We start from the raw sequence: 21,470 nt of genomic DNA on the forward strand, positions 1-21,470 counted from the left end.
TGGTGATACCCTCGGGGACTAACAGTCCACCAGCAGAGGCATCGACCCAGTGGTAGTAATAACATCAACGGTACCAATTTTCCTGCACCAGATGAGCATTTCGACAATACATGTCTCTAAAGTGATGCTCGTGGCCAAAATATTTGAAATCCAAAGCTTATATAAAAGATAAAGAGCTATAATCCAAAAGGTCCAAAAAGTATAGCCAAGTCCGTGAAAGGAATCAGAGCTTTGCATGAGGGAGATACATTCCTTGATTTATAATAATTTCTAACATTTTGTAACTGCAATAAACTAACAACGGCATTGCATAAAAAAAGAACATGACCAAAAGACTTACCACAATATATATTTTATAAAACATTACGAAAAATCTAAAGAGTGAGCAACCAACCAGGGTTGATCTCATATGCTCTGGAAGAGTAAGCAGATCATGCTCTATGGTGGCATACGTTGTTTCGTGTAAAATGTGTAATAACAAACCCAGAGATAAGATTAATTTGGTAAGTCACTCCTGTGGTTAAGCCAACAAAATTGTAGATTTGACTTATGAACACTTCCATCGACACTTGTGAACAGATATTGCATAATAGCCAACCACATCTTGATGGCGTCTATATAATTTTCGAAGGGATTAGTTCAACTTACTACCTGGGGCTCATGGTCACTAAAAGTACCATTTATTAGTGTTTGTTATAAATCAATAATCACAGTTGGCAGATACTATAAACAGTCCATGAACCGAACTTTATTGTAATAATTGTTAATCAACATGATCAATGAACAACCAGATCATTGTGTTCATAGAACACATTAAAGTAAACAATACTAAAGTTGTGAAGAATCCAAACTAATAGTGCTCCTGCCAAAGAGTTAAGTCTATGTCTGGTATATCGTTACATGCAACTCCTTTGTTCCTAGAAAAAGATAAATACATCATGTCAGGACAACTCAAACTTCAGCAGATACTATGGATTCATTGCCGAGCCTTCGACTTTAGTCGAAAATGCAAGACAATGCGATCCTTCATTCCGTCGGCGTCGTCGGCGGCGTCCACAAATATTCACTCTGTGGTTAATGTTTATTTTTTATTTTTAGAACGTTCTGAATAACGTTCTGAAATTATCTTGGATTTGTACCAAACTTGAACAGAAGCTTGTTTAATTATGATCATATGATAGTTTCCAGAAGTAAATTTTGTAAAATAAACAATCCATTTGTACCGTATTTTACTTATAAATGGACTTTTTTTCTGCCAGGAAACATAACATTCACTCTGTGATTAGATTTTTAAAAAATTTAATAACTCTCTTAAACTATTCTGGATTTCTACTACACTTGGACAGATTGAGAAGCTTGTTTTTAATAAAAAGCTTATATGTAAAAGGACATTTTGTTAAAATTTTGTACCTGTTTTCCGTATTTAACATATAAATGAACTTTTCTTCCAGTTAACATTACATACAGTCTGCTGTTAAAGTTTTTAAAACATTTATAAGATTTATAAACTATCCTGGATTTTTACCGAACTTGGACAGAAGCTTCTTTTAATCAAAAGATAGTATCGAGATAAATATTTTTATTAATGTGGTTCCTCATTTTTGTTGAGACTGAGATTAACAACAAAAGTATGCGAGACAGCTGGTTTCGCGGAACCCTTACAATTTTTTTTATTTTAGTTGTTACCAAAGTTCGTGGATTGAGGAAAACTTGCATATTCGTGGATATTTTATTTCGTGGTTTTGACACAGTCTGCATACATTCCTTTTGAAAAGGTGTAATTCGTTGAACATTTGAATTCGTGGTTTCCCGGTTACAACGAAATCTACGAAAACTAGTATGCAACGAATATAAATGAAATCTACAATAAAGGTTTTTATAAAAAATATTCTAAAATAAAATAAAGACTTTCTATTGTCATATAAAAAGAAGATCTGGTATGATTGCCAATGAAAGCTCTTACCACAAGTGATTAAAAAATGACGCTGAAATTAACAAATAAAGGTCACCATATCACCTTCAACAATGAGCAAATTTCATACCACTTTGCTTCTATTTCTAAAAATTAGTTTTTTTTCGAATGAAATGTTAAAAGTCAATTTTGTTCCTATGCAGTAATGTTAAACATTTGAACACCTATAACCTCCTAAAGTCGTAATAATGTTTGTTGTATGCTTATTCACTTCATGTCATCAAGGTTATGATACCTAAGCGCAGCCTTCCATTCGTTTTATAGCGTGTTTTTCCCCTTGTTTTCAAAGGGCAACACACAAAGTCAATTTAATGACAGGTTTTCTTGTATATATAATGTGTTGTACATTAGTTGTCGTCTGTTGACGTAGTTCATACGTGTTTCTCGTTTCCCGTTTTTATATAGATTAGACCGTTGATTTTCCCGTTTGAATGGTTTTACACTAGAAAGTTTTTCGGCCCTTTATAGCTTGCTGTTCGGTGTGAGCCAAGGCTCCGTGTTGAAGACCGTGCCTTGACCTATAATGGTTTACTTTTATAAATTGTTACTTGGATGCAGAGTTGTCTCATTGGCACTCATACCACATCTTCCTATATCTTTATTTGTTCGTAATCACATACAAATTAATAAGGATAATAAACGACTTTAACTTTTCTATTTGGATATTCAAATATGTGAATCCTCTTTATTTACTTCATCATGCAAATACAAATTGTTGGATTTTGTTTTAACAGTAACACGTGACTAAATGATTCAAAGGAAGACTCGGTGATTAATTTCAAATGAAAGCAATGTAAATGCAAGGTGTTTGATTTTTTTTTCAAAGAACTTACCTTTTGCTTTGATGTAGAAGAAATATATTTTCCTGTATTTTTTCAATACCAAGATTACGGCAAAATATTTTGGATACACTTGCGTTTTCTTTTATAGATCTAAGTTGTTCTGAAAAATAACAATCATTCAAAAATAATTATTTTGGTATAATAAAGACAAAATAGGAGATCGGCTATTTATCAATGACATAAAATCAGTATACACAGCAAAAAAAAAAAAAAAAAAAAAACCCATACACATCGAAGGAACAACACGTTTAAGACTGCCCTTAACCGAGTGTTATCGATATCATTTAAAAACTGACGACAACGCAACAACTATGAAGGCAAATACTTATTTATGTTTGCGGTAAATTATTTCGTCAGAAGATTCATTTGCCTGAAACAAACTATAGCTTATTATTTATGATGAAATTTAAAAAAATGAATTAGCATTACAGGAATGTAGTAGAAGTTTATAAAATGCCCCTTTTTTTTAAATCGTTAACAAATACTATAAACACGCGGCATTACGATTAAATAAATTTTTAAATTAACTCTCTTATTCTCCCAGGACTAGCATGTATGCATGTACTATCTCGTCTATATATTCGACGTAAGAATAAATAACTATTTATGGTTCACCTACTTTCAGTAAAGGAAAACATCTGGTTCGGTCGCTCATACCAGAATCTGTCGCCTTGTTTCATTCGTTCATATTGAAATCCCAACAAACACTGAAATGTGGGTCCAACATTAAAACCCATTTCTTGTTCTAACAATCCACCAACGAATAAGTCTATATCATCAATATCACTTAAAAACAAAAAATAAAGGCACCATAACAATTAAAATTTTGAATCTTGATAAAAAGTAAAATCAAAATACTTAACTCAGAAAACAACATTAGTATCATAATTATCGGAACCAAACCTGACTGACATTGACATATAGAGAATAGTACTGATTATCGAATATCAAGTAGAGTGTCGAAGAATCGACGGCTGAGATTGGTAAAAAGTGATTCAGCATGTGATGCGATATTTCTCATGTATAATTAATTTCATCGTACATTTAAACAGAGCAATTTAGCTTATTCAATTAGATGACTTTTGGTCAAAGATTACATTGATCGGAAGTTTATAAAGCGCTAAAAAAGGGATTTCATTTGAATTTAAAAACAACTAATACCATTTACCAAAAACTAATGATTGTAACAAATATTGACAAGAACGATGGTTCATTCTATCCTATAATTACAAATGTCTGCTACCATAATGTCCATGGTTTTTTCTTCATCATTAAATATTCGCAGAAGGGGCCTACGATACAGTTTTTGTGATTGTTTAACACAAATGTATAAACAAGCCACCCTTTTTGAATAACTCCCTCCATTGATCAATAACATAGATAAGGTGAGGTTGACGAATTTCGGTTCTGAAAATAAGAGCTGTTAAATTACCCGGAACAAGTACCAATCCCGTTTTACGTTCATTAGAGATATCCACCCGCATCACGAAACTTCAAAGTTTTTTTTGTTTTTTTTTACACACGAGGAATCAAAAATAATATACATGCGCCGGTATAAACACGAGTTCTCCCATCACGTATCTGAAGCATAAAAACGGGGTTTATAACTGGACAAAATTCTGCAATATTTGCGGAGTGTCTAGATCCTCAATATTTTGCACCATCGGACCATATTCCGCTTGTGTAACAGTCTGAAACCGTACAAACATCTAATGTCGGATTGTCGTATTCTATTGCAGACTGTTGGTGAGCTAATTCTTCTCAATCAAACTATCTCAATGCAGTGACTGTTTGTTGCGGCAACGGTTTGATTTTGTAGATCTAATATATATAATATATATATATGTCTCCCCCGGGGATGTTCGGGGCCTAGGTATATCAAAATCAAAATATTTTCAAAAAGATAGAGAACTATACGGTATCGTATGTGTAAGGAGATTATATATAATTAGAAAACTATCACAATATGTTCTAGAAATGATTGCGATACGGGAGGTGTGATACAGGGCATGGGATACCGATTTAACATGGAATTTTCTCTGCAAAAAATGGAAAACAACACGTTAAACATGAACACACATTTGTCAATACTAAAAAAAAAACACTCAGAAAGTTTCAGTCATACAAAAAATTGCATATTGAAAGCACAACACGAACGGTAAAAAAAAAAACCACAAAAAAACCAAAACAAGTAAATCTGAATTTCCCTTTTCATGCTTACTTGTATAATTCCTTAAGTGCCTTCCCAAACTTTTCAAATGAATCAAATGATTTTATGGCCTCAAGTAAGCATAATTCACGCCATCTGTTGTATCCAGCCACTCCAAAATCTCTCCCTCTCTGTATGTTCCTTGCGACAATATCAGATCCCGGTGATTCTGATTTACGGTATAATCTGTTACGCATTGCATCGACAAAAAAGCTACAATTAGAGGCTTAAATTATGAAAAGGGTTACATGTATCATCAAAGTCTGAACCACTTTATAGTTGAAGTACATTCTTTTTCATTCTTGGTGCGGGAGGTATGTCAATCTTTTATTCTTTTACATTTTTTATTCTGTGATCAGCAAATATTCATAATAACGTTAACCTTGTGCAAATATCGAATGATATGTTTCAAATACGATAAATGTGTAATAAGTCGCACAACATCTCCTTTAAAAAAGAGGGACAAAAGATACCAGTGGGACATTCAATCTCATAAATTAGAAACAAACTGACAACAATATGGCTAAAAAAGAAAACAAAACAGACAAACATTAGTGCACAATTGCAAAACACAACATAAAAAAAGACTTAGTAGCACGAACCCCATAAAAAACTTGGGGTGATCGCAGGAGCTTCGGAAGGTTAATCAGATCCTGCTGCATATGTGGTACCCATTTTATGATAGTCTAATTTGGTAGGTCACATGCGTGAAAAGGGAACGGGATTGTAGTTACGACATAAGGAACATATCTGATATCATCTGTGAAACAGATATTCAATAAGCATGATAACGGTCAACCAACTCATGCTGGCGTCCGTACAATTTACGAAGGGATGATTTTAATTTCACCATTTGGAACTCTTGGTTTAATCATGTTAATAGCTTTCTTGTGATTAGTAATCATCTATCAAGGAAATCATAATAGGAAATATCTTTAAATTGATTAAGAAATGGAATTAATTTTGATAAGTTTTTTTTTTGTTGTTTTTTTCATAGTCCATTCAATTCTGTTTGTGAAACTGACCTACTTTTTCCGTTGTGTTGACATCTTGAAAGGTTAACTTCGTTTTTATCTACAAATGAACACTGCATTGTCATAAAAAGTAGTAGACCTGGGATATTGTTATAGTAGCTATAAAGTCATAATACATACTAGGATTAAACCGTGTACGTAAAACGCTCGTTTCTAACCGAAAGATTTAAAAGCATCGTGGATCAAATATTCAAAAATTACCAAGTACAGAAAGAAAGCTTATCTTAGACGAAACAAATGATTTCTTTACATTCACATAACTATATATTTTCATTGGTACCAATTTTAGTGTATTGAGGAAAATTATATTTCATAGTTGACTAAGGTCTGCTTATAGGCCTATTCAAAACTTGTACACATTTGTACATCTTAATTCGTGCTTATTCCATACCCATGAAAAACACGAAAATTGGTATACTACGAATAATATTGTATCAACAGTAATACCGTTTACCTTCTTATCATAATCATTTATACTTACTTATCTACCCTATTACTCGCTGTGCACGCTAAATTCCGTCCTATGAAAGGAATATTAACTCCACAGTTTTGTTGAATTAGCCGAGGACTGTCAAAGACATCCTCCAGTTTATTGACAGTCACTGTGTTGCAATCTTCATCAACGAAGTTCTGCTCGTTTGTTACTTGGGAGTGACCAAAGCGATGTGCCGCTACGTTTACAGAACCCAATACTTGTGGATTCATATCTACGTCATATGGATCACTGAAGACACCTTCATTTACATCTCGCGAAAATAACTTAAATCTCTTCATTGCAGCTTTACCAAGAATTAGAGGTAGAAAGTCATTAAATGTGATATGCTGAAATATAGCTATAACTATTTTCCGAGCTTCCTGGAAAACGGTTTCATCTTTCCAATGTGGGTTCAGTGTGCGCAGTTCTGAGGCAATACGGTTATGTTCCCTATGCCAAGCTAAATGCTGCACGCTAAGCATTGGTACTTCGGCTACCCGACTGTCACCTAGAAATTGATGTTATTTTTAACTATATAATAGTAAAACAAAATGAATTGCTGTATTATGTTATGCAGTGTTCCAAGAGGCTATACATGCCAAACAGAACAGTATATCTCGATAAGAAGTCTGTTTTTCTTTGACTTTTGAGACAATCATATCTGAAATAAATATCTACATTTTTATTAGCCACTGACAAAGTACCTGTCTTTGAAAGATCACAAGTATGTGCGAGTACCGTCACAACACTTTTGAATCTTATCTATTGGCGTAGTATACTACATGATGATGTATTGATGTACCAATCATTGCCAATACAATCTGCTGAGAACACATTTGCGTAATGTCAGCAACACGACACAAATACCTTAATGAATTCTAAATGACAACACATAATTTTCCCCAGGAGACTTCATATGTCCTCACATTATGTAAAGTTCTACAGTGCAAAACGTTTAGCAAAATTGTGACTAATTCATAGTGTTCATTATTCTTGTTTCTTTACTTTTTTTAATCAGCCATTTGGATTTTTTTTATGCATATCCATGTACTGCGATAAAAAAAAATAGCTGTGGAAAGGAAAACGATGTCAATGAATGAGCAATCTAATGTGGACAAGTTCATTTATATGCAAATATCTATTTAATATTATTCCCAACTTTGTACTTAGCTAATTTCTATTTTACAATATACTAGAATGATCTTAATATATTGAACATAGTTTGTATTTTATGGTTCAATGAATCCCAATACTCTATGTGGGCTCTTTGATATTTACTCATCACTGGCTTTTGGACAAACTACTTTTCTTAATAGTTGTTTTATCTGGTTCTGGCTGGTTTAACAGTGTACCTTTTGACTCTATATACTGTATTTTTTAACTATATTATCAATGCAGAATAATAGTGGAACATATTAGCAAGCAAAATCGAGAGAATTGTGCAAATGATGATACAAACATGAAAATTAACACGAAGCATCATTTTAATATACTTTTTAAGAAACAACTGCTGGCCATTAAGAAAAATCATTTTTTCAAGATGGCCACCACCTTTTCTAAAATTGCTGTTTTTTCAAGGTTTAAAATACTTATTTTTCTAGAAAACGTTTTCCTTGGCCTTCTTTTAGAATAAAATATTGTCAGATTTTGTGGCTACCTTCTTTAAATGTGACATTTATACTAACAAATAATATTTGATATGTTCAGGGTTTGCGCATGCGTGAAAATGTTACGCAAATAGCACAAAAACATTTAAACTATGCATTATATACTTAGCTCTTTTGGATTATTAATGACGTGATAAATTTGTTTAATATCATTTTTAAGGTTATGATACACATGTGTTTAAAAATTCCACACATGCGCAGACTATTTATAGACATGAAGAGCGATTTGCACACACTACAAGGGCGCAATGATGTAAATCGTTGTTCATCTTACAAATGAAGATTTGGATTTTGTAAACATATCTTTGTCATTATTTCATTCCTCTAAACATCTAGGTTCTTCTGTTCAAGTTCGTGTAACTTCTATGATGCCACTGTTTGAAAACACGTCCTTTCATGTACAATTATCAAGCATTCATTGGAGTGAAATATTAAGTGATAGTGGATGGACGTGTGCCCTCAATGAAGCCGATATTGCGACACCTAGAATGGCAGATTCTTTTCATGTATGTTCAAATACATTTAGGACGAAACACGTACATCGATGACAGCATGTGTTTTTGCTTGAATTGATAACGTCAGCTTATGAAAGCGTAAATACTCATGACTCTGTGACGTTTAAGTATTTGATCAACTGGTTTAAGGAAAGAGAGATACCTCGACCACAGTTTAATTTATGGCGTTCAATTGTGAATTATGAAATTCTTGTGCTTTTGGTAGTACGTCCATTTCACAAGTCATGCAGATATTGTAATTTACAAATAGTCCATACCAAGCATGATACCGTATTTTGTTTGTCTTGATCATGTATATTATCCTCGATGGTTACCGATCCATTTCCGAGATATGACATCCCTTCACGAACATCACCCAAAGGTAGCAATGGAATTTGCAAGTGGTAATTTTACTTTGCGTAAGACCAGATAGTTGTATTCTGAAATCACAATTGGTCAGTCACAAAAACAAAATAATCCAATTGTGAGAGGGCGATGTTGGTGCCATTCTTTTGCCCGAAGATCCTTTTGAGCTGATGCATGGTAGCTGCATCAGAATTTAGTAGACTGGTAGAGGAATTTTAAAGATCTAGTGGTTTGAGTCATTCTAAAATTAAAATTTACTTCATATATTTGACCACACATTAAAACCAAATTTCACTTATGGAAGTGAAATGTGGGGTGCTTTAAATTCAAAAAGGTAAACTGAAAAAGGAGATTGTTATTGTGAAAAATTATAAAAAGAACTGCAAACAAAATCAGTTCATTCAAAAATCTGAAAATTTTCACTGCAAGTAGGAAAGAGCAGCACACATATGGCAGTGATAGGTGGGCTAGGGAGATATCCTTCATTTTTTGAAGTTTTCATACTTATCACATTTAACAAGTAAAGAGGACAAATTATTGTCTGAAGCTCTCCTTGTTTCAAAATCCTTATCAAACCATAGTAAGAATAGTTGATTTAATTCTATGAGTTCATTAGCAAAATATTTAGACATAGATTTATCGCAAATTTTTGATATGAAATCAAACTTGAAAAGATTTATTTTAAACAAACTAAAATTAAAGTATAATAAGTTGTGGTATTCATCTTTAAATGATGACAGAAAAAATATGTCATTTGGAAATAAACTTAGAACTTACAGACTTTTTAAGAGAACTATATATTTTGAACCTTATTTGGCTATAGGTAATAGGAATCTGAGAATTCAGATGACAAAATTCAGAATTAGTAGCCATGATCTAGAACTAGAGAGAAGTAGATACAGGGAACTTCAGGCAATAGATAGAATTGTTATCTTTGTAAAAAAGAAGTGGAAGATGAACTCCATTTTTTACTTAAATGTTCATCTTTGGAAAGTGAGAGAGTTTCCATTATTTTCAACATTGTTAAAAGTTTCAAAAACTTTCACAATTTAGATTATCGATCACAATTTGTTTGGCTAATGGCCAATGAATATAGTCACATTTTTAATCAAGTGAGCAATTTAATTAATAGTTCAAATGTTGCTCGAAAACAACTATTAGAAACTAAGTAAATTTATATGTTTTACTGTCAAAAAAAACAGAGGCATACTTTAGATATTTGTAATTATAGCTTCTTAATGTATGATCATAAAAGCACCAGGGGAAAAATCAGAATATTTAAATTCAGTTTCCTATATATTTTAGGATCATTGTATTTGTCAAAGTTGAAACATGATACATTGTTTTGTAAATATACATTAGTGTGTCTTTCGCTTCTTTTCATTGTAATCATTGATTTAATTGTATTCAAATAATTGTAATCTTTTGTAATCTTTTGTCCCAATTTTAACTTGTGATTATTCTGTCTGTAATGGGCGTCTTTAATTGACAATAAAATATATTTGATTTAATTTTGATTTGATTTTCTACAACAGATGAACGACACATTGAAGACTCTACGATACACAAATTTATTTCTTCGAAAAACTGCAAAAAGCTTTCGAAAATGATGAACTAGATTGGAAATCTATTTCTAGAAGAGCAGTCAGATTTGTACACAATTGACTTCTTTAAGGAAGTTGTTGATTCGGAAGCAGGTTAAATATGTATATAAACTCCAAGATATTGGGTCTAAACTATACGAAGATCTTTTGAAGCAAATGCAAAACGAAAGAGAATCTGTTTTTTTAACCAGATAAAAAAGAACAATTCGCTATAAAAGGCGAAATATGAAACTTGAAACTTCTTTGTCAAACACAAAGCTGGAGAACCTGGAAAGTAAGTGCGATCTCTTTTCTTTACATAAATTTCTTTTCCAAGTAGACAGTTTGACTTTGAAGATGTCTTTAGCCATAAAAACCAAAACGTCTTTGTCTCAGAATGACACTTTAACCAATGGTATTAAATCACAGCAAGTGGGTATACTTAAAACGTTTTGCGATTTCCCATCAGCTGTTCCAAATTCTGACGCACTTTGCAGAGCACCTTGTGGGGCAAAATATTTGATTTGATTATGATATAATTATGCAAATGATGTCATACTGCCTTATAGCCTAAAATCTTGCAACGATAAGCATCCAAGAGTATAAACATTGTATTTGATGTTTATTAAATGAATGATTTAAAGGCTGGGACGAAAAAAAAGGCAAGTTACTGCTGCTTGACGGAAAGTTTTTGGTTCTAGTAACACGCCAAGGGTTTGGAGTAGTTTTCTCTGTGAAGATGACAAGAAAACGGATTTGTTCTTGCCGACATAATTGCTTCTTTCGTGATTTATAATCTATCCCATCGAAGGATACTACAGATACAGCCAAGTCGGCCTCATATCTTGACTTACATCTAGAAATTGACAATGAGGGTCGGTTGAAAAGAAAAACTTTACGACAAAAGAGATGATTTCAGCTTTCCAATTGTGAACTTTCCATTTCTAAGTAGCAACATTCCAGCAGCACCTACATACAGGGTATATATCATCCAATTGATACGATATTCTAGTGCTTGCATGTCCTATCATGATTTTCTTGATAGATGGTTGCTGCTCACAAGGAAGCTATCAAACCAAGAGTTTCAAATGATGAAGTTGAAAATTATCTTGCCTTTCATTAATGTGACTACCGAATTATACTATCTACCGGATTTGTAATCACATAAACAACACGACGGGTGCCACATGAAGAGCAAGATCTGCTTACCCTTCTGGAGCACCTGAGATCACCCCTAGTTTTTGGTGGGGTTCTTGTTTCCTATTCTTTAGTTTTCTATGTTGTGTCATGTGTACTATTGTTTTTCTGTTTGTCTTTTTTCATTTTTAGCCATGGCGTTGTCAGTTTATTTTCGATTTATGAGTTTGACTGTCCCTCTGGTATCTTTTGTCCCTCTTTTATAAAAATGCAAATGTTACTTAAGGTGAAAATATTCTTTGCAATTTCAATACGGATACTTCCCAGCTATCCACTTGTAACCATGAAGAGACAGATACATTAATGATTATCTATGATAAGCATGCTGCTGAAAATGATTGTAAAAAGTGATTTGAAGTACTGACACAGCTGTAGTAGTATAAGAAATTGCAGCACTCGCAAGATAAGGTTTGGACAAATTGATAATATGTTTTTGAAGGAATGAATGCTTTCTATGGCTTTCTTTACATGTCATAGCAAATTCGCCTGGTCCTTGTGTAGGTGTTCTTCTTTTCTGCTATGTATGTAATTGATGCGAGACTGTGTTGGTATTTCATCATGTGCATGGTAAAGTGAAGAGGTCAGTTTGGCACACATGGAAAGCATTCCCAGAACAGACGTTTTTATCTCGCTTTTGTATTAAAACAAAGAAACATACATTGATAACATAGAAGTATTTCTTTGTATCATGTATGGCAACATCAATAATTGCTGTTAACGAGGCACGATTTGAATCGTTAGCAAGGACGCAGCGGCCTTATGATGCTATTCTGCCTACCAGTAGTCCTCTTCCTGTTTACATCAAAAGGTAAGCATATCAAGGTGGACATGTTTGGGCTCATCCGAATTTATGCATTCGAGAGGTCCATATACCAAGTCATGAACATTCGAGTTGGATGAAAGAAAATAAAACAATGACAGTTTCTTTGCTGCCGTTGCATTCTCGTGTCCGGATTTTTGAAATCCGAATGTAAGAAATCAAGATTAGTGGGTAATTGTAAATGCTTCAGTTCTGGTCTTCTTTGTACAGGTGTGTGTGTGTGTGTATTGGTATCTGTCAGATAATTATAAGACAGGCAACCTGTATAAATAAATGTGCATTTGAACTGTACAAAGACCTTTGGTATCTAATGTTAAGTTGATAGAAATGTTAAAATTTACATTTTCCACGTTGTGGTCGCTATTTGAACCGGAAGTCACTTTCTTCTTCAGGTATGTATTGTTTTATCGTACTTTAGGAACTTTAATTGAAGTTTTAACACAATTTGCATTGGGTTATACCTATAAAACAGCTTTAAAAGGATTTACGAAATGTAGCCAATTGGATATGATGCCATATCCAAATAAGCGGTGGCCATTTTGAAAAAAAAAATGAAATTTTTTTATGGCCATCAGCTGATTTTTTTTTATTATCATTTAGTAAACCTATATTCCAAATGTCATGCTTGTATCACGATTTGCACTATTATGTCCATAATATCTCTCACTATAAGTAACACTAGAGACAACACTACAAGCAGTAGCCAGCATTATAAGGTATTTAAATTTTAGGTTTTTTTTTAAATAATCTATTGTCAAATGTTTTTGTCGTAAATACTTTATTTAGTTTTATTTACTATGCTAATTGTATTTCAAACTTTATATTATCTTATTTACCTGTAATTTACTTTCAGTATTGTATAGTATTTTATATAGGCCTATGGTCAACTTTCTTAAGTGAACAGTTTTCATTAGCATTAATTGTCAAATTGTTTACATTCAGATTTGTCAGTTAACTGTATTTGTCATTATTATTTATTTGCAATTGTGTAATTAAACATAATATACATTATTTGCTACAAAATGATATACATATCCATTTATATGTAAGGTTGTATTTATTTGTCATCATCTGTATATTTCAGATCTGTATTTAATAAGTATTTGAACGTTCTGCATTCAATTCATCTGAGCCTTATTCCACCTGGTCACATTAGAAAGAATTATATCTTGCAAAACTTTTCATTGCTTATATTAAAAAAAAAAAAAACAGTGACGCCGACCTTTGTTTTTGTTTTTCATGGTCCGTTATGTAAATACTATACCTTTGAAAGTGTTTTAAAACTCTAGTTTTTCTGAAACAAGGAGCGGACATACTTTATTAACAGAAACATTTAAAGGTTTGCAACCAAAAATACAGAAACCATTACTTTTGGAATCACACAAATACCAAAGACATTTCTGTTTTCAGACATGTCCATACAAATGTGTTGATCCGAAACCAACAAAAGCAAAGGCACCAAATAGAAGACGACACAGACGTCATGTTGAAATGAGAGACTGATATCACAACAGTAGCAACAACAATACGCTAACATCCTTATCAACAATTGTTTTTAATCTCGACAAGCAAGATTAACATACCAAGTGGCTGAACTTCATAAAGTATTTTATTTAGCTATTATAGGATACAAGAGCGCAATTATTTGTTTATATTTTACCGGCAAATTGTTTACCTCAAGATGGTACTCAGAATAGAATCCTATACGGCTTCTGATTGGATGATACAGGATTGGAATAACATTTAATCGAAAGCTTATCCAATTAGGTTTAAAAGTTGTCGAAAATCATATTCTCATTTTACGAAGTATAGATAATATCTTCCATTTCTGCACGTCGGAGCCATTAAAAATATTCCTTTTTCTTTAAGAGAAAAAAATAGACGATCTTTTTCAACTGCATTTTAAGTCAATTTGAGCCGCATGACCCTATATATTTTTTTGATTGTAATGCAACACTGGAATTTCTAGTAACAGGAAGTGCTACCCGTTTTTCCCTATTTTGTGTAGTCTCCGAGAAAAAAATACGGAACACCACTGGTACCCTATGGAAAATGCATTTCGAATAATTGCGCTCTTATAACCATAAGTAACATTGCAAAAAGACATGTTATTGTAAAATTCTTCAGAACAAGTTTTGCCTAATTTTAAGAACAGTAATAAAAAAACTTACCGAAAAATAATAAGTTAATTAATTTAATCAAATTTAACCAATTAATAAATCATTTGTGTCAGTCCATAAAAGATTTTAGTTATTTTCATTAACATGAGTATGCGTGATACTACCAATATATATTCATAACTGTAGTAAATACAAAGATGTATTCGGAGATGAAATAGGTGAACAATCACTATTGAAATATAATTTGATACCCAAAACTATAAGTAATACCTGCCACAGGACATCTGGTTGGTATAACGGGATCGAAGCATGAGTTTACCCCTGCTGTTGTTGGTAGAAGATTGTCTTCGGTTTTCAACAAATCTGAAATAACAAAACAAACCGCGGTAATAAATGAGGGGCCATTATTGAAAATGTTCAGATGAAAAGAATTTGAATTTGTTTTAAATATATATTCAATATATATATAATGTATATGGCAAACTATTTCGGAATTTCAAACCTCAATGATCAGTGATGAGATTTTGTTATAATTCATTGTTGCATTAACTTATTCACAGAAAATGCTTAATTATGCACTACTAATAAATCGCTAACATAAAGCTAAATGTTAATCCATATTTTATGTATATTAAGAATACCACGTCTTGTTATAATCTAAAATGTATTTTATTGGATATATTTGCGTGAAAATCAGGTCAAGGCAAAGTGAGTAAGTGTAATCCATAAATAATGAAAAGGTTAAGAATCCAATACAAACCTTTGCAAAAGTATTTGTATTATTTGTAAGGATATACATATGTGTTCAATTGCATTCCAATTCCAATGCGTCTTATTTACACTAGAAGTTTGAACCACTAAAGATTTTAAAAATGAAACATTCTAAAAGCAAGCAGAGTTTCTAGATAGTATCATTAAATGAAAATGTATGGACATGAATGTACAGTTTTAATACAAATAGTGTTTGTTAGGAATATTTTATACTTACATTCTATTTCGATGATATTGATCCATAACCTAACATACTTTTATTTTCAACAGATTTATCTAAGTTGTTTCGGTGTTTTTTTTAGCTTCGTTTTTACATATTTGTTTGTTTTTATAGTGAATAAGATAATAATAGAATATTGACGGCTGTACCACAATTTTTGACATTTTTACCTATTATGACAGTTTGTTTTGTTCACACTTCGTCATGCGACTGTCATACAAGTAAGAGGTTTAGCTAGCTATAAAACCAGATTTAATTCCCCATTATCTACATGAGAAAATGTCTGTACCAAGTCAGGAATATTACAGTAGGTATCCATTGGTCTGATGTGTTTCATCTTTTGATTTCGACATTTGATTAGTACATCTATTTTGAATTTCCCTCAGACGTCAGTAATGTTGTGATTTGCCTTTTTAGGTTTTTAAATTGTGAAGTTGGTAATACCTAGCTATTCAAAAGTTGAAGAAGATTCAAATCAAAACACTCACAGCTATCAGGCACACGCAAAATGTTGGTCAACTCTGGAGTACTTCCATAAACAACACTGGCATCAACAAAGGCTGTTGCGAGGTTTGTCTGTTGCCTTACTACAATATGGATAAAATGCATGAAACAATATGCATACTTTTACTGCAAGCATGGCAATCTTTGCAGCATTTTAATTTTTCGCCAGTTTTGTGGTAAAGGATTCACAAAATTAAAAATGATACTGCGAAATGTCATTCGAACTGGATGGATAGGACCAACATCGTATATGAATATACATTATCCCGAAATCGTAAAAGGAAACCAGTATGAATATGAATTCAGTCTTCAAATCGCGAAATTTCCTGATTTACAGTAACTGTTATAATAATCCATACCAAAAGAGACGAAAATCACAAACAGGCGATGACTTGTTATTCAGCAATTATCATTATATGCAAACAAGTGTTTTAGAGTATCTAAATTTTGAATGTATCAAAGTGCTTTTAGATATCATAATTTTTTGAAATATGTTTCATTTTTGCCGACCAAAGTAACCAAAACCAGGCAATAATGTACACAATTATATGTTTCAATTAATGATTAGTTTTTTTTTCAAAATCTAGCAAATATTACATAATTAATGATCTTTTATAAACTTACAAACTACCCGTACTTTTAACGATGTACCTACCTCCCTCTTCATCCAATTTTCCTGTTGCTCTTACAAAGTTAATACATCCTGGTGGTAAATCAGTATCATTCTTTGGAATTTCAAGTGGAAAGCAAAAATCACGACTTAAGGTAGCACAATACAAAGATTTTTCATCCCCAATCAGACATCTTTAAACTGGTGTAATTCCACTCATCTTTCTTTAAATTTTAAAAATGAGGTACGAAAAGAAAGAAGAAGGACCAATCTTTCAAATTATGATAATTTCATTATGACATAATTATTACATCATTAATTGTTATGTAATTAGTTGCCATATTGTGATGTCTATACTTGAATGAATTTAGCTTCTTTGTTATTCATAGCATCCCAAAATATTTTATAGATTCGTGCACAACACAGTTTGACCTCCAAAACTGTGTCTCAGATTTTTCCTATTGTATTTCGTTCTCTCATAAATCTTCAATGAAGTTTGCAACATCAATTCATAAGAGACCACTAAATTCAATTGGGTATAAAATTTGTTCTATTGATGTTTTTGAAAATCTGAGACACAGTTTTGGAGGTCAAGCTGTGTTGTACAAGAATATATAAAATATTTTGGGATGCTATGAAGAACAAAGAAGCTAAATTCATTCAAGTGTGGACATCACAATATAGCAACTAATTACATAATAATTAATTATGTAATAATTATGTCATAATGAAATTATCACAATTTGAAAGATTAATTTTTCTTCTTTCTTTTGGTACCTCATTTATAAAATATAAAGAAGGATGAAATGAATTACATCAGTTTTAAGTTGTCTGATTGGGAGTAACAAAATCTTTGTATTGTGCTACCTTAAACAAACAAGAATTTCGTGTTACAAAAATGTTAATCCTTGATTCATTAAAATATTCCAACATCCTGCAACTGCATTGCATTTATTTTTCATTTTGTATTTCGTATATTCCGTTTTTAAGTTTAAGTTTAGTAGAAACAGAGTAGGCGTGATAGAGAAAAATCAACTCAACAATAACATATTTTGATGGATTGACTAAAGTATATTAAGGACTGTACAATTCAAATACATTTTTTCTCATACAATTACACTGTTAGGACGATGTATACGAAATGCTAGATTTACAATGACGATTTTAGAAATTATGTATACATATACTGATATCGAAATCTATAATGTTATATCATAATTTTACGAGGTTTATCCCGAAGCAATTTTTGCAATAGAAAAGACATTGGGACTCCTCCAAAATTAGATACGGCCGTTTTTATCCTTGCATTCTAATACACAAATGATTCATAGACAACACAAAGCTTCTACTTAATTTAGCAAGACATATACAAACTCATATCTGTTTGGAATTGCACAGCAGTCATTCTCCTTAAATGCTTCGAAAAGAAAAGTATACATACATTTTAAGATAAATCTCTTATAGAAGTTAAATATCAAATTTCATTACTGTCGGATATAATGATTAACCAATCATGAGTAACTTTTGTGCATCCTCAGCTAGTAGTTTGTCTGTTGTTGTTACTTCCCCTTGTTCGGATTCTAGTCGTTTGACTTTTGTGATAATCGTCTTTTTGGATCTTTTTGCTACATATGTTGACGGAACATGTTTCTGGTGTATTGAACAATAAAGCTTTGTTAGATATTATTATTTACTAAAATAAATATAGAGAAACTAAATAAATATTAGAAGGAAACTATATCATCTATATGCAATAGACAAAATTGCAAGTTCTTTTAAATGTTAGAATTAGAAAATTAAAAACAAGGTATTTACATGGCATCTCAGTTTGAATGACGTCATGTGCTAGTAGCTGGGCGTGCGATGCTACCTGTGCAGACCTGGTTCTGTCTCTCTGTATAAGTGGTCCTAATTTTTCGTCAATTATTGCCTGTGAAACTAAACGAGCGTTTGGTAATTCATCACCATTTTTTGCAGCACGGGGTAATCCTATCCCTACAAAAAATAAACAGAAAACAATATTTTCCGAAAAACTGGCAAAACGATTTATTACAAGATGAGCGAGGATCCTTAAGTTAAAAAGGAATTGTTTCTGTTACGAACCACCATGATCACAATGAATGTCTAAATATTAAAAAAGATCCTTCGAAATAAAATCTGATGTGAGAACCAAAGAACACTCTAAGATGTTGTTCCACTACGATTAATGTCCATTGATTTCGACTATTTTGCACATGCCTAGATGTTTGGATGATATTTTGGCTCTCAATGATCACGACATCAGTATGTAAAAATATTGTACTAAAATATTAACGCGGAGTTGAAAAACAAAACAATTACTTATAAATATGAATTAAATTACTAAATTCCCTGGTTATTCAGTGATTAATTTATAGGGATACTTCGCCAACTGCTGCAAGTCGAGTAATTTGTCATTACAGCAAAGAAAAGTAAGTGCGAAAAGGTATTAGTTTAGAAAAAAAAAATATTGTTCGACAAACATAAGACTTAATATTCTTACCATCAGCGTAGTCAATAACATTGTTTTCATTTTCATCAGGTAATCTCTTAAAGAAAGTATTGGACGCTCCTTTTCCGTTCTTTAGGTTGTTACAGGATCCGTCAATTGTTCTGTACTTAGCATCAACATCACACACTGCGAATAAAAAAAGGAAATGCATTATTTTGTATATCTAAACTATAATCAAGCTTGTCTTTTGCAAATTGAGATTTGTCCTTTGTAATATTTGAAATTTGAAACAACGAACTTTTTTATTGGATTTAAATAAATTCTTACTCGTGTTATTATGATTAAATTAATAAGCACAATTTTATTTGATGTCAACGTCAACATTAATTCATATAAACAAATGATTAAAAAATCGAGTGTAATCTATACAATAGTATATCATAATGAATCATTAAACTGTCAAGATTGCTTCCCAAAACTAATTCACGAGACATTAGTCAAAGGCAAGAGGGGCAATGGGACCAAGGAGACTTATAAGTCGAAAACGAATTGACAATGTGGTAAATTCAGTTAAGTACAAAATATTCGTTTGAAGTCAATAAAGACCTGTTCAGTCTATGTTTATACTTGTATGCAGTTTGTATTCACATGCACACTTAAGCGATGAATTGAATTGTCTGACAGTCTACTGAACAGTTATGAGACTGTTACAAGCGATGGATACACACAAGTTTGAAAGACTAAACATGGCTCAAAATTTATTGTTCCGTCTTTTAGATGTTTTTGAGAAATAAAGGACCGTTTAAGACTGAATTTCAATTACTAATGTAAGCTTAAAAGTAAATATATTGTTGTCGATCGAACCTCTTATAGACATTGTCCGAAAACATGAACAAGACTAAACTCCATTAATTTGATAGTTTAAACATTTCACAAGTAAACATATTGTGTTTAATTAATTCTCTTAACTAATATTTTCTTATAGCATGTAAAATTAACTTGTCAAATGGTGTATAGCTACTAAGGAATTGAGGATTATCATTATGTTGGAAAAATCATGAATGAAAGAAAAATTCACGAAAACAACGACGTTACATAAAAAAACCTTAGAAATGAAGAAATTAAATTCAATGTTTGGTTTTCCAAACATGTTTACGACAGAAATACATACATATACATTGGAAGATACTGAGGGACATTCAAACTCTCAAGTGAAAAACAAACGGACAAGGCCATGGCTCAGAGAGGACAAGCAAACAATAGTACACAAGACACAAAATAGACAACTAAAGACTTAGCAAAATGAAGAGCACCAAAATCTGGGAGTGATCTCAGGTGTTCTGGAAAGGTAAGCAGATTCTACTCAACATGTGGCACCCGACGTGACGCTCGTGTTATCACAAACCGAGTACATAGTCTATATTGGGAGGTCACATTCGTGGAAACGGGACGGGATTGAAGTAACGACATAAGGAACATATCCGATATCATCTGTGAAACAAAAATACGGAATTTTCATAACGGTCAACCAATTTGTCATGGCGTCCGTAAAATTTACGAAGTGGTGATTTCAATTTCTCCATTTGGAATTCTTAGTTAAAAAAAACATCCATATGAGCAGCAAGCCTCTGTCAAGAAAATCATAATTGTAAATACAAGTATGCAATATTGTTTCAATTTTGTATGTAGGTGCTTTTAGTATGTTGCTACATACAATTGGGAAGCTGAAATCATCTTTTTTTGTCGTATAATTTTTGTTTTCAACCCTCATTAATTTTTTGTAGATGTAAGTCAAGATATTAGGCAGATATTAGGATATAAAACATGGATTATTATCGAGGAAAACTGTATAAGGTACTTACCGATATCATCAGCACCGACACAAGCAAGGGCAACAAGTATTAGAAGTTTTGATATCGCCATTCCCAACAAAAACTGTTCCCGATATAGGCGAATTCTTGCTTTTATATCAACATCATAGGGGTACTTTTGGGAAATCTAGTTGATGTTTTCATTTATTATATTAAAAGTCTGCATTTGTCTTTTCAATTGTTTTTAAATTTCAACGGCGCTTTAAAGGACATCGGGAATATACTTCGGTCTAATATTTTAGTTA

The 21,470-nt window shown here is 32.2% G+C and overlaps 1 protein-coding gene across 1 annotated transcript; it reads right to left on the reverse strand.

Moving 5' to 3' along the window:
- Positions 1 to 850: 850 nt before the first annotated feature.
- Positions 851 to 21,277, reverse strand: LOC139503995 (salivary peroxidase/catechol oxidase-like). Its single transcript, XM_071294044.1, has 10 exons — positions 21,217 to 21,277; positions 19,406 to 19,540; positions 18,755 to 18,879; positions 16,930 to 16,999; positions 16,259 to 16,357; positions 6,539 to 7,040; positions 5,036 to 5,236; positions 3,434 to 3,600; positions 2,806 to 2,914; positions 851 to 917 (listed from the first exon to the last, which is right to left on the reverse strand). The coding sequence occupies exons 1-10, from the start codon at positions 21,275 to 21,277 to the stop codon at positions 851 to 853; spliced, it is 1,536 nt and encodes a 511-aa protein (XP_071150145.1).
- Positions 21,278 to 21,470: the final 193 nt, after the last annotated feature.

This window comes from Mytilus edulis, chromosome 14, assembly GCF_963676685.1.
Source record: "Mytilus edulis chromosome 14, xbMytEdul2.2, whole genome shotgun sequence".
Taxonomy (NCBI): domain Eukaryota; kingdom Metazoa; phylum Mollusca; class Bivalvia; order Mytilida; family Mytilidae; genus Mytilus; species Mytilus edulis.